The 15,428-nt window shown below is 40.0% G+C and overlaps 1 protein-coding gene across 1 annotated transcript; it reads left to right on the top strand.

Annotated features, from left to right (window-relative positions):
- Window positions 1-1,857: 1,857 nt before the first annotated feature.
- On the top strand, window positions 1,858-14,288 carry tm6sf2b (transmembrane 6 superfamily member 2b; the record flags this gene model as incomplete). Its single annotated transcript, XM_080032838.1, has 10 exons — window positions 1,858-1,937; window positions 3,850-3,953; window positions 6,426-6,523; window positions 6,734-6,837; window positions 7,838-7,920; window positions 8,248-8,372; window positions 9,319-9,420; window positions 10,532-10,624; window positions 13,238-13,357; window positions 14,043-14,288. 10 exons carry the CDS (start codon window positions 1,858-1,860, stop codon window positions 14,286-14,288), a joined length of 1,155 nt encoding a protein of 384 aa, XP_079888964.1.
- Between the last annotated feature and the right edge of the window lie 1,140 nt (window positions 14,289-15,428).

Raw genomic sequence — 15,428 nt, forward strand, 5'->3', positions numbered from 1 at the left:
AGCCCACTATACTTTTTCAGAGCTTTAGCCAATTACTTGGACTACTTCCCCGCAATCACCTATTCTATTCTATAAAAGCATATTTCATTTTAGATGATAAATGAGGAACATGTTCGTCTTCCTCCTGCAGGTCACTGTCTCGATTTGGCATCCGCCTGTCCATTTCACATTATTGAACTATACGGAGCTGGAAGAGCTCCAGTTGTTTCCAGCAAACACACAGTGCCACTGCTTTCCTGGTATAGCAGTCCCCTTTTTTCCCAACAATTGAGGGTTGCGGGAAGCATAGGGGCAGTGTGTGTGTGTGTGTGTGTGCGTGCGTGTGTGCGTATGTGTGCGTGAGTGTGTGTTTGTGTTTGTGTGTTTGTGTTCGAATTTAAGGTTCTGTCTGAGAGAGATACTGACAGCCAGCTTTGTTTTCCCTGTCTGATATGTTTTGTCTTTTATCAGCCAGGTGGTGGTTGTTGATACAGCATGGACAAGCAGTAGAAATGCAGTTTATTTCCAACAAATATAATACATATAACTCATCACTATGAGGACAATTTCAGTTAAGATTAAATTAGATTAGCCTTTATTGTCTCCCTTGTTAGAAATCTGTCTTGGGTATGTGAGAGAAAGAAGCAGCACACACCTTCTCCATACACACACAGCATTTCTGACTTATGTAGGCCTATGTATACAGATATATTGTTCAGCCTTATATTGCTCTTGATCTTTTAGTATAGCCTAGCTGATGCTATACTGTATGTCAAAACTAACTGAAATTCCACAGCTTTGTTTTCCACTTGTAAGGTGACTGCAGTTTTACTTTGAATGTATACAGTGCACCCTGCTGGAAATATACTGCAAACACTTGGTTTGATGTGAACTGGATTTGAATGAACTGCAAAATAACTAGAGAATTTAAGTAGCAATCGGCATTTCAGGCTTGAGCAACACATATAAAGCTGAGCCATTGCCATGAGGATTTTCTCTGCATTGAGCAATATTGTAGGCTTATAATATGAATGACCTTGTACAAAAAAAGTGTTTGTTATAAAACTCAGTATGGTGGCAAAATGAAATAATAAGATATTAAGCCATCTGCATTAGGACAAGCTTCTCTTTTTTTGTTGATATATTGAAATGCAAAAATTTGGATAAATTGACTTTTTCCCACATATTTTAGTCCAGTAAGTGTTCACAACCTCTGCTGGATAGAATAATTAGAGAAATAAAGAAAAACAAAATGTGCCTGAGCCCCTAAAGATAATATAACATTGTCACATGCTTGCAATTTGTATAACGGTGTTCATGAGTATATCAAAGACGGGACAAATTGCACACATTTCATTAAATACAACACCAAGTGTTCCATATAAGAGGAATCAGTATGAATTAAAAGCGTGTTGCTGCATAAAGGGGAATGTACTCTAGGCCTACGCTCTAATACGACTTATGTAAATCTCTGATAAAACCCAATTGCGTAACTTTCCCCCCCAAAAGCTTCTTTGTCTCCGCTTCATTATTTTCCCAGTAAAGGCCATGGGTTCCTCAGGCCAGCAGTAATTTGATTAATCCACCGAAAGGGTAGCCAGACGGTAAGAGCCTGCTCTGCTTCTATGCCATTCTTTTCAAAATAACACATCTCTTTTTAGATGTTATTTTATGACATTCATAATTTAGCTTTAAAGACTATTGTATTTATTGCAGTTTAAATGTATTGATTAATATTTGGATATTGATTAAATCATATATTTCCCTAGTTCTCCTTTTGCTGGAGCAGAATGTATTGACTCAAAACTGATAACTGTATTGTATTTCAGGCAGTGCTGTGGAGTCTGTAGGGAGGAAGGCTGAACAATCTTTGAAGAGATGGAGACCTTTGTCTTTCTATTTTCATTTTCTGCCCTTGGCGTTCTTTATGCCATGAACACCATTCCTGAGTTTCAAGAGTAAGTCATAACAGTTACTGATTTCTTATAGCTCTGTTACAGTATATTTATATTGTGTGTATGCTTGTCCACACTTTAGTGATTTGGTGGAGACTCTTGTAAATTATTGCTATAGGATTGTTTTTATTTATTAACTTTTATACTAGTATACAACCACAACATGTAAAATGATTTGCTATATTAACAATTATTTATATACTTTAAAAACTCTTACAATAACAATATAATTACAATCATATGAATTAATGGTGCAGGTGATCCTTCCTGTATCATTGGATGACATTGAAAGACAGTATACTCTCCACCACTAGAGCTCACTGTTAGCTTAAAACTCAACGTAGATTTCTGTCTGGATTTGACTGTGGCTTTATCATGAATCCTTGACCGTTATGAGCACTAATAGTTCCACTATTTCCATATGGTATTTTCCAAATGTGTGTTAACTCTACACCTAACATTTCTTGGAGGTGCATATTTGGGCAAAACGACAGCAACGTAAATGATAATTTTTGGAGGTATCATTTGATATGATATTGGCGACACCCACTCAATTAGCTGTAAAAGATCATCTTGTTATCAAAACTTATTAATATTGGGATTCTTCTAAGTATTGTTTACAGTTGATGATTGCATACTGCGTACTACACTCTAGGCTGAATGATCCGTGGTAGTGGTGAAAATATGTTCCACTCCTCCTTCGCACTTTCTACCACAATATATTTCTCATTTCCGACAGACTTTCAAACTCCTTCTGTGTGGGTATCTCTGCCGGCTCTGTTTCGAGTGTGTGTGTGTACATTGACAATCAATACAGACTCCACAGAAGAGTTTGATGCATTGCTCTTGACATACAATATGCCCGGTGCTCTTCCACCCTGCAAACAAAACATATTGTGTGCATAAATCTTCCTGTACGGGTTGAATTGGAGGGGTAGCATGGGAGCTTCCCCTTTGCTCTCACGGCATTTGTTTTCCTTCTGTAAACACACATCGCAGGTTTAGCGAGGATGTGGTTGTGTTTACTAGGAGATAACTTGAGCACATCAATCTCTTCCAGTGCAAGGCAGCGGTAGCCTACCTTTGACCAGTAAACATGGAGGGCAGTGCTGAACTAACATGGCCTCAGCTCTGTGATTGATTGCGCATTGTAAATCTTTGCTCTAAGTCACTGGCAGACATACCAGCAAAGCAGTGTGAGAGGTGGAATATCGCAAAATCTGTAGTTTATCAATGGAAAGTTGTCATGTAGGCCTACAAGTGTACAATATGTTAATACATAATTCTGTAACTTTACTCTCCCGATCAGACTAGCCTGCTTCTTATAGGCTATGTTAGCCTATATAAATAGTGTCTGTTACAAAACCAGCCATTCAATGCAATGAAAAATAAATTATGTCATTTGAAGAAAAAAATTAAGTGCATGAGGTTCATAAGATAAATACTACAGCACAACAACATCAGAATTTTCTTGCCAAATTTCAGGAGAGAGGGATGCTTTACAATCAACAATATAATAAATATGAGTCTACTGCTTGTACTTAATATAGCAGGAGATGAGAAAAGAAAATTCAATGTGACATTACGATCTCACCAGGAATCTCCAGGGACATAAATCAAACAGATTCTCCCTCACTCTTGTGCATTAGTTCTCCCAGTGCTAACAGCGGTTTGCTGCCTGATAATCATTCTTGCTGACTTCCCATTCATCATCATTTACTAATTTAGTTTAGCACTGCGGAAAAGACCGGCATAACTTCCATGGGAGAAACTAATTAGTGAGGAGAATGAAGCAGAAAATCTAAGGGAGATGTGTAATAAGGTGCAGTGTCAGCAGTCAGACTGTCAAAAACCTGGACAATGTGTTGTTATTTTTCTTACATATGAGCTGAATTTCTCTCTTCTTTTCTTACAGGCCTTACGCGATCTTGCAGATTGGTGTTGCTGTCTTGGTGGTCGTGTTTCTGTTTTACTTCCTCATCACACGCGGGAACCCACCGAAAGACCTCTTGTTCTTTGGTGATTAACAGTGCATTTACCCAACATACTTGCAACATATTTCCAAATACACAGACTACTCGTAGAGCTTTAATAAATGCTACGCTTTGTGCTGGAGCCGATTCCAACTCCAGTTAAGGGTTAAGGGTCAGTTGCCACACACTGTGTCATATAGTGAAAACATGAATAGTATTCAGTGTGATTTCAGCCAACATGCTGAAAGCTGCTTAGACTGATCAGGCTCAGAGCAAAGCTTAGTCAGAATATTCTGAGGCAACACTGACCCAATACCTCTGTACTCACTTAACCTATAAGCTATTCTTTTGAGACAGACTCCTTGATTGACCTTGAAGCAAAGTCCCAGCCATTGGTCGTACATGAGCAGACTCCACAGTCAGTGCTCTCGTATAATACTCCACCACTGACTCACTCTGAATACCTTTGTAAGGAACTTTGACAGTTTGACAGTAGCAGCGTGTGGACCTTTCACACACCTTTAATTAACTTTCCTGTAGAGGTCTGTGCCATGTCAAGTGTTATGTGTATAGCTGTCGGCCACATATGCACTCCATTTCTACCCGAGGGTCTCCCCCGTAAACACATCCCTGCAGTATATGCCAGGGGCTATGATAGTGGGGCAGAAACAAAGTGATATATATCGGTTGTCGTAATAGCGTAGTGCAGGAGAACCCCAACAATGAGGGGCAAAGCTGTGGCAGACTCTTCTCAATGATAGAGAGCCACAATCCCCCTGCTATCTCACTTGTTTAGATGTCAAGAGATAAACCTTGTTGTCCTGAGGATTACAGAGGCGCTGATACACAGGATGGTGTGTCTGTGTGTGTGTGTGTGTGTGTGTGTGGGTATCAGCCGTGTAATATGTGCATTTGTGTGCAAAGATTATATGAAGGACAGATAGGAGGAGGATGTGATACAGCGGTTTAAGCCGTGGTATCTGCAGTGAGACGCCACACAGTGATTCACTTTATAATGACATTCTGCCAAGTCCAGACAGCGAGTCATTGTAATGGCTTTCACACACAGGGGTTCCTTATGAACGGATTCCAACAGCAAATCCCAGATGCAGATGTTTTTCTTTGTCCAATCCTTATGTGTGGAAGCTCTATATATTTTTCTGTCAACCCCGATTGTGTTACTATTATATACTGTCCATCTAGTGTTTTCAGTGGAGTCAGTATATGGATATTGAAACAGTCATATCTTCCCGACCACTGTGTACAGTTGTAACCATGGATGAAGAGTACGTTGCCTCATATTGTTTGCCCCCTAGTCTGCCATCCTGAATGTGTATACTGTGCTGTTGATAGCAGGATTAAACAGTCCAGACAACATTTACCCATCAACAGTCCAATGGGCATGTTATCCACTATGAAATTACCTTTATTTATACTGGTAATCTATAAAAAGCTAAAGCAGTTTATCATGGACAGAAGTGGTACACTGTGTGTGCCCTGAGCTGGTTGTTAACCCTCCACAATTATATTCTTCTGACGTTAGATTTCATGCTGTGCTGCACACTGACGAGGGCTTGTTAAAGTCCGGGCCAACCATCACCTCCCACGGTTATCTACCCTGAAGTCTCCTACAAGCCTTAACCAATGCTTTGATAAATTTGACGTGTGTTAAGGTCAATTCCTTGTTAACCAATAAGATCGCTGCCTTCAAAATGTCCGCCCTTGGCCTTTTGGATGCACAACCCTGCTCTGGCACACACAATAACCCCTTTGTCAAAGGGTTTTTTCTAATCCAGTCACTTGTAAGAAAGTTTGTGAGTCCGGCAAAGGATTTTCTGGTGTATGCACACATTCTTTAGTGAGTAGAACCTTTGATTAACAAGTCTATAAAAGCAATTCAACCAGTGTGGTCACTGAGGGTATTAGTTAAGCGTATTAATCAGCCCCATACGCCACCCATTTGTTTGTGCAGCTCCACACTTTCTGACTTGTGGGCATTTCCGTTCTGCTTGGCTCTTAAAATTGAAGGCAAAGAGGATTGTTCGCCATGGATCCATATAAATATGCCTGCGGCCTACCTCACCACTCAAGTCTAAAATTTTCTCCCCACACTTCTAAATCAATAACTATCCAGTTGAATGAAAATATATTTTGAACTCAAAAAGGTGTTAAAATATTGAGAGTGGAGGAGACAGAGGGGTTCTCAGCCATTCCAGTCTTGGCATTCTTTCCTAATGTGTATGTGGTCATCAAAGCAGTTAGGCAAAGCAGACTAGACAGAGTAATTACATGAAACTTTCAACATCACATTGGCAACATCAAGAATGACGTTTTTGTTTAGATCTGAAAAATGCTTAACACACACACACACACACACACACACACACACACACACACACACACACACACACACACACAAAAACACGCATACACACACCTTAAACAACATTATAAAATCAAACATTTCTCCAGTATTAGGTAGATGTGGTCATACCTTTACTGTTTCTTGTCTTTGCAGTTTTTGCTGAATTCTCCTTTACTTGTATCATTGACCTGACGAGTGCCTTGGAACATGACGGCATTATATCGGGCTTTATGGAATTCTACCAAAAGACAGTAAGTCTTTTATTTGTAATAATGTAAAATGCTGCTGAAAATTTGAACCTGGTGCATAGAGACAACAATATTTGCCTGGACCTAAAACCCTTTGAAACTTTCAGCAGCAGTGAAGCTGATTAAACAAACACTAAATCAAAGCACAGAAAAGCTTAATTCTGACCCGCCATTTATCATTAGCATACTAATCACTTGATGTCTGTGTTTTAGGGGGAGCCCTATCTGGGAACAGCCTATGCCATCATGATGTGTTACTGGGATGGAATAGCACACTTTATCATGTACCTGGTGATGATCAGCAGGATAACAGACAGGTAGGTTATGGTCAATCCAGTTTAAAGGAGGAGTGAGCAATTCTGGAGACTGCTTGTTATTGTCCTAAAATCACTTCTTGTCAAAATCAGTAAATATCTCCTCAAGAACCTCTACCTGTCCGTATTGTGCATGCGCTGAAAAATAATCCAGTCTTATATATACACACAGCCTAGTCTCTGTAAATTAGTATGTTAAAGGGTATACAAAGGGGGGGCACCATAACAAGCAACATGCCAGTTTACAGAGACTAAGCTGTGTATTAACACAGATTTGTTTTCAGCGCACACACAGTATGTAAAGGTAGCTGTTTGTAAGGAGATATTCACTGATTTTAACAAAAAGTGATTTTGACAACAAGAGTGCTCCAGTATGGCTGACTCCACCTTTAAGTCACAGAATGCTCCTTTACCTCAAGTGGTTATAGGGATGTACTGGGTAAAAGCTGCTTAGGAGGTCCTGCCAGCTGTATGCATGTACGTTTTAACTTAGCAGGAATACCGTAATACCCTATATATCACAGTTTTCTTACAGATCATGATGAGTTTCAGACTTGCTATTTTCATACATTTGATTTTCTTAAAGAAATAGCTTATGTGGTTGAGCAAAGATTCATGGTGTGCATTTATTACATAGAATCCACACAATGGCCCGAATGAAACAATATTTATTTTTTGGAAAAACAGAGGGTCCTCGAGAGTGAGTTAGTCATAAAGTGCAGCCGGTGGGTTCAAGAGTTCAGATCGGCCGCTGCCTTACAGGCAAGTGTTATATTGGGGAAGTGAAATCTTTCTTTTTAACAATGTCAGATTTTTACCACTGGGAGAAATTGTGCTGGGTCTTGTATTAACCGAAGATCTATATGATAGACTAGTGAAAAGTTTTCCCATTATGGAGCCATGTGTTACCTCGACAACACTTGTTTTTTTTTACCCTCTGTCTAACCTGCTATCTCTACAATAACACAATCTCTCTTGTTTTTTGGGGGGGTTTCTCTTCCAGGAGAGGTTACCGTACCCTGGGCTTGTTCTGGGCTGGCTCTTTGTGTGCCAACATGAGTGTGTTTATTGCGGGTATAGTGGCAGGTGAGTCTCATCTTCTGTTCCTGGTGATGACAAGCTTTAATCAAGCGAACATGATTACAGTGTCACAGTTCAGCCCGCCAACAAAAAATTCACACCCACTCACACTCGCCTGCCATCGCAACTTCACAGAACAAAGCAGAAAACAGAAATTAGAGCATCTGTTGTTGGCATTTCAAGCTGCATACAGAAGTGTCACAAGATCAAACTTGTTTACTGTAACTTGTCACTGTTGCGTTAGCATAGAAATGTAATCTTTCTGGAAGCGCGATGCTGTTGACAGTGTATCCTTGTATGGGATAAAGTCCTCTTTCTTTTTCTTCGTGGCAGGTAAATATGGGTCAGAAATCCGACCGGCCTTCTGGATCAATTTTCTCTTCCTGTTGATGCCTGTATGGGGAGCCATCACAATATTCACCAGGCCCAAGGACAGACCACTAACCGGTGGATATATGGTTAGACCTTGCAATAAATTACAATGAATTGTAACAAACAAACAAAAAGTTACCAGCTAGTGAACAAAGTGGGGCAACTTCTGGACTCTGTTTGCTTTAAGGTTCATCACAGGAGATGCTTATGACACACACCAATGTGTTTTATATGAAAAAGTTGGGTGGTCCTCTCTTAAAGAAAGACATGACTCACATTGGCATATTTTTATATATAAAGCCCTGACTGGAAAGCTACCACATTATTTGACTGTGCAATGCTGCACATTTCAGATAGGCTTTAACGGACCCGCTCCACTGACATGCTCATGTTATATGTTCCACAAGCCCAGTCTAAGCTTGGAAACCCAGCTTTAAGCTTCAGTGGAACAATTTACAGCAACAAATTAAAATAAATACCTTAATATCCTTTAACAAATGTAGACATATTATCTTAAATCTGCCTAACTCTAGCTGTAACTGTAACTAATTAGGCTGCTATATTGTACTTTCACCTATTTAATTTTAATTGGAGCCATTCTACATCACTGTCTAAATGTTTCGATTGTTTTGTCTCTGTATCAGCTTATTGTGTATTTGATGTATTAGCATTGTATATTATGAATTGTTGTTTTTGCTTTGCATTCATTTGTTTGACTCGACAGCCCTCAATTGATCTCTCGAGTATAAGTAAAGGTTAAATAATTTAGCAGCTGAAGAGCCAGGTATTCCCTTCAGGCGTTGTGGAGAGCAAAACATAGTTAAATGAAGAGTGAATATTCTTACATCAGGTGCAAACAAACATAACGCTCATGCTGTTTGGTATCTGCTGAATGTGTAAATATGCACACAGTCGCTGTATGAACATAAAAGGTAATGATATGTGAACAATGCGTTTACAGATTACTCCCTGTGCCTTCAAGTAACCTAAAGCTCTATATTCTGTGTATTGTACTGCCATCCATCCATACAGGCCCATCACGCTCAGAGCATGAAGCTGATTTGGCGTCCCACGGATCTGATCCTGGTGCTGCTCCTGGTAGCCGCAATGGCCTTCACTGTCCTCAGGGGCTTGGTGAGTGAACATCACATATGGGAAGAAGTTTAGGGCAGGCTGTTATGTCCTTTGTAAAATCATGTAGCTTACAAGGGTTCAAGAAGTGCAGATTATTTTGCTTGACGAATCAATATATACTAAACAATTCAATGTATGAATGATTTTGTGATTATTCTTTAAAAAGGATCCGGCTTTAAAGAAGAGGCCAATGCGATATGAATCATATATTTAACCACAGCTTATGCTAAACGTTTCATGTTAAAATAAGGGAATATTATGAAATGAAAAGGAATAGTTCGATATTTTTATGAAAAAACTTTGAGCTAGATGAGAACATTGTCTGTATGGTAAATTAAGATATTCCCAGCACCCGGTTAGCACAGCTTTGCACGCAAAGACTGGAAACAGGTAGAAATAGATAGAAGGGGAAATGCTGCATACCAGCACCTTATGAACTCACCAATTAGTCGTATCTTTGATCTGTTCAAAAACTGAAGTGCAAAAAACACATTACAGTTTAATAAGTGAGTGTTAGAGGGGGTGGAAGGTGTGTTTTTCTTTACCTTAGTTTTGACAGAGCCAGACTAGCTGTTACTTTTCTTTGTTACAGTAAACTAAGCTAACAACCTATCGACTATACCTTCACATTTGCTGGACAGAAAGTGGTTAAGAAAAGGGAACACCAAAAAGTGTCCCTTCTCTTAACTCTCCTTATTTATTGATACACATATTTCAATATGCAGAAACTCTACTGAGATTGAGCTCTGCGAGGGCTGAGTAAATGCTATTTACAATTTTTTTCCTGGGCTAAACCTTGGCTAAGATGTCTATATGAGGTTTTTATTGTTAACAATTCAAAGCATTTGTGATAAGAGTTATACCATTTTCCATGGCTTAAATAATCATGTCATGTAGCTCCCTGCAAGAAAAATGTGGTATACCATTCCTTTACGCAGATTCAGTGTGTTATTCTAATGACCCGATATGATACTGAAAATCCTTGTGTCTATCTGGATGTTGAATTCAATTCTACTGCAAAGTGCAGATGCAGTTTCTGGTGCTGTTGTCAAAATGAATCACATTATACAGTATTAAGAGGTGTTCCTGTTCTTTTGTCCAACCTCTGTAGGTGGCTCTGGACTCCCCACTTGAAGCCTGCTCCATCTACCTGAAGGAATTTGAGCCCTACCTGAAGGACCCTGTGGGCTACCCCAGAGTTATGGTGGGTTCCTTTCTTTCCTCTGTCTGTCTCAACTCCCCAGCCTCTGTGTCTCCTGCATGCTGCTCTCCAGCCTGTTTTAAATATCCGGCCACAAAATGTACCCCAGCCTTCATGGATATCTCTCTAACAAGTGTGCTGGAAGCCTGCCCTTATCGCCACACACACACACGCACACACACACACACACACACACACACACACACACACACACACACACACACACACACACACACACACACACACACACACACACACACACACACACACACACACCTCCTTTAGCTTGCAGTTGATTTACAGAGCCATTTTTCATCATTACAGCAACAATGAGCGAGGGTTAAGAGGCCCGTGCATCTTTGTCCCCGTCTATCATTTGCGTAAAATGGATAACAGATTATAACAGTGACCGGCGGGTGGGTCTGCTCTCCCCTTGTGTTTCTCCCTTCTGACCCTGTGCCGCTGTGGGTTTGTTGTGTTTTGTTAGGTGTACGGAGCCTTGTCAATAGGTTATCAAAAGACCTTGGCGGGGCCGCAGTCCGGGCACAATTGCGAGCCATTGATCAGACAGACGAAGCGCATGCCGAGAACTTGATAAGCTAATCCCTAGCCCAAAGCCGCCCATCAGCATCTAGAGGGGGTGTGGGGCAGCATGTTAAAGTATGTCCTGGTCAGCCCTTGCGTTTGGCTGTTGCGTGGTTTGTATGTAGAAATGTGGTTTGTTGCACAGTGTTAAACTGTTTTCCGCAGTGATGAACTTCTTTATTCATTGATGATGAGGAACGATATGTGACAGATTAACGCGGCAGCACTAAAAAAGACATTTCAACAAAAGCCTGAAGGGCATAAATGATTGGCTCTCTGGCTCCGGGCTGAACTAATTAGAATTCTTTTAGACCTCAGAGCGAGAGTGAAAAGACACTCTACAGTAGTATAATTTGAGGGGTTTATAAAGTGGCAAACGGGCTGTCATGCACCAAATATTTTAGTTAGAGGTCAAGACAGCCTCTGTAATGACCCTTGTGGAAGTAGTAATTTGTGCTTGGAGTACAAATATGAGCAAAATACTCCTGCACTGCACTTAAGAACAATGTAGAGGCATAGACGGAGTATGAGATAATGGGCCCCTGGGCACAAACTCTTAAAGGGCCCCCCACTCGTCTCTATCCATTCAGGTACACTGACCTTTCCACACAGATACATACAATTAATGGCAAAACATATTAAGGAAGTCAGTGTTTCCCACAGGGTTTTGGGATACCGTTGGAGGAACCCTGTACCTTGTTGTAGGCTCCGGGGGCATGCCTCCCCCCCCAGATTTTTTTTTACCTTTTTAAAGTAAAATGCATCAATCTGGTGCACTTTGAGAGTACATTTTAGAGGCTATATCAAATCCTGAGATGCAGAAGGAACATTTTTCTTAAACAGGCAGCACTCTTTACTCTGCAACTGTAAAAACAGTACAGTAGATTGGTCTGCAGACCCATGTTCTATGATGGAGGGGCCCATTTCAACAGATAAAGGGTGGATAGCTACTTTTTATGAACAATTTAGAATTCACACATCGAAAGCTTATTTCTGTATTAGACAGAGCTACTAATGCTGTTGTTTTTAGCTTGCTTTTGTATTTGTCCCCTACTAGTTGAGGGGCCCATGATGATTTCTATCTTGTTACATTTTAATTAGTATCCTTATATTTAGGCTCTTCCTTTTTGGACCCTGTTATTGACATCAGTGACTGAGCTCTTTGACTATGCGACATGAAAAGTTACTATCAGAATCTCTGGCTAAGGGCCCCCCTGAGCCCTTGGGCCTGTGCCCGGAGTGCCCGTGCAGTAATCCACCCCTGTGTAGAGGGATTGAGACTATTCAAGAATTTCTACTTTGTGAGAGCTAATTTTACCTCTTTATATCAGACAGACAGACTTTTTTAACTTCATTTGACTTACTACTACATTTATCGTATGACTGCGGCCACTGTGTTACAGTACATTAATCAGCAGATTGATTGAGGTGATAAATGATGCATTATTAGAATATAGTTGGATCCAGGAACAGCTGGACCATGTATAACAACGGATACTGTAAAAATACTCACAATACTAACTATAGGGGGAAAAGGTAATACTTGTTGTTAACTTTGACTTAACTTTTTCCTGCAGTTTCCAATTTTTTTTCTCACAGTGGTAGTGCAACTTATTCTGAGGGTGTACTGTAGGTATTTGTATTTCCCCCATTGAAAGCAGCCTCTTCTGTATTCAGTGTGTGTAGGGGAAGTGCAGCGCAGGACAGAGGAGAACGAGGATGCACTGTATTAATTAGTTTGCTTGTGTGTTGGTCACAGCCCAACAACAACATAGACTTGACATTGTCAAGTTGACAGTGATGGAGGGGAAATCTTTCTTCACTATGTTTCTGGAACCAAAATCCCTATTTACTGGACTGTACACTATACACTAAAATCTCAACAATGGTACATACATTTAGAATCACAAAATGTATTTATATTTTAAAATACAGATCAAAGACATTTACAATGTCTGGAAAAACGACTTTTTCATAGATACTTACAAATGTTCACTTTAAACTACCATGTTGTTGCATTTGTTTTTGAAGATGCTGCACCTCTTTTTCTATGGACTACCTCTGCTGGGTGCATTTATCTACGGTCTCCTCAAGCCTGGGTGCACATGGATGTCAGACTGGACTCTGTTCTTCGCTGGAGCCGTGATACAGGTAACAATAAGTGAATCAGGCTCTGGATACCTAGTTTGGGATACAGGTGTTTGCATGCTGGATTTGGGTTGCACTGACAGTTTTTTGTATTGGATTATATCTTTGCAAAAAAAAAAAAGTTACTGGCTTTGAGTTTTTATCAGAAACATTCAGTACGAAGAGGTCTGACAAGTGTCACTGCAATTAAGCTCCTTGCAGTAAGCTCTCATTCTGCCAATAAATACTCGGACTACATTTATGCTTTGAAGCATATTTTCTGTAATAAACAAACTGGTTATGGTTTATTCTCCCATACTAATCTGAAGGAAAGATTGGAGCCAGGAACCATAAGGAAACACTCGATAAAAGGATTTTGTTTAGTGTTCATAAGATAAATTCTCCCTTTTTTTCTAAACCCCCATCTTCTTAAGACTGTGCATCTCCTGTGCAGTGATTTATATTCCCTTTTAGTGCCCGTATATTTTAACAGCACATTAATGACTCTGAAAAAAGAGTCTCATGGTGAAGCACTCCCTCCAAGTTGGTTGTGGATAGAAACAATGAGGTTTGAATCGTGAGTGTATAACAAAATAGACAGTTGGAGACATATCAGTGGCAGTGCTGATAGGTAATTGCTCTGTATTAGTTTACAGCAATTACAAATATGCATTCTAACTTGTGTCTTGCTTTCTGTGTCTCCCTCCAGTGTCAGTGGACCCACATTGGAGGTTCCCTGCACTCGAAAACCACGGCCCCATTTCGTATCCCAAATGATGCTTTCTGGCTTGTGCTGGCAGCTAACTTGCTCTATGCAGTCACTCCCATCCTGGTGGCCTTGCGGGTTCGAAGTAACCCTTACTTTTTCCTCAAGATATCCCCCTTTCCTGGGCAGACAGGTTTGCCAAACAGTGAAGAGAAAGATACCTTAGTTACTAAGATCAAAGATAATTAGTAAATATTTATCTCCTCTGACTTGTTGGAGGTTAATTACTTATCTGATGATTCATTAAGAGCTGTTTTCTTTCAAATGCCATATTTGAAAATGCCAAAATACAAGACTTTGCTCAATATCTTTGTATTTAGTGGTTCATTAAATGTTTGCCTCCAATACTTTGATTTGTTATGTCATGCATAAACAGTGAAACAGGTGATTGGTTGGCAAAGTTGGTTCGCTTATGAAATTGCCGATGGCGGCCAGGTGGCCGGTCTGTTGGTCCGCACTAAAATAGGCTATCTAAATAACAATGTTATGGATTGCTTGATGTTCAAACTATCATGGTGATGTATTCTTATAACATAAGTGGTTCTTTGGCTCATCTCTTGGGCACCACCACATGGGGGATATTCATGCGTGTTAGTTAAATGTTGAATGAAAAATTGTATTTCCAGACATTTGGTAAACACATTCATGCCCCCTCAAATATTTTACTAACTTTTTTCTCTTGTGCCACCTTCAGTTCAAAATTGTAATTTCTCTAAAACATACAAATATCTGCAAAACTAGTAACATTCCCATCGGCGTCAGCTGTACTTGGCTGTGTATGGCTTATGAGCAAACATTAGCGTGCTTACACATTAAACTAAGACGGTGAACATGGTAAACAGTACACCTGCTGAGTACCACATGTTAGCATTTTAATTGTGAGCATATTAGCATAATTTTAAGTACAGCCTCACATTGATAGAGTCTTATTTTATAGCTCATTGAGTCGTTCACCGTTCTTTTCAGCCACATAGGTGAAAGGGAATGAATGAGCATTAAACCATTCTATTAGCTCAAGGACCCATTGGTGGGCAGGTTGCACAAAGACACATAATTAAACCAATTGTAACCCATTAAAAAATGTCTACAGCAGCTAAGATGCAAGAAAATAATATATTGAAGACAGCCAAAATGACACTGGAACCATTTTAAAATTCTGATTGATATTTTAGACTGTTTCCCCTTATACACATGTTCCCATGCCACAGTCCTGTTCCTCAAGACATGGACATCACACAAACAAACAAACAAACATAGACTTGCCTAAGCAGTGATGTCTGTATAGTATAGCTTACAGCCATGAATGTAGCAGGAGAAATCACACAGATA

The sequence above is a fragment of the Ammodytes marinus genome (assembly GCF_949987685.1).
Source record: "Ammodytes marinus genome assembly, chromosome: 8".
NCBI classification, from domain to species: domain Eukaryota; kingdom Metazoa; phylum Chordata; class Actinopteri; order Uranoscopiformes; family Ammodytidae; genus Ammodytes; species Ammodytes marinus.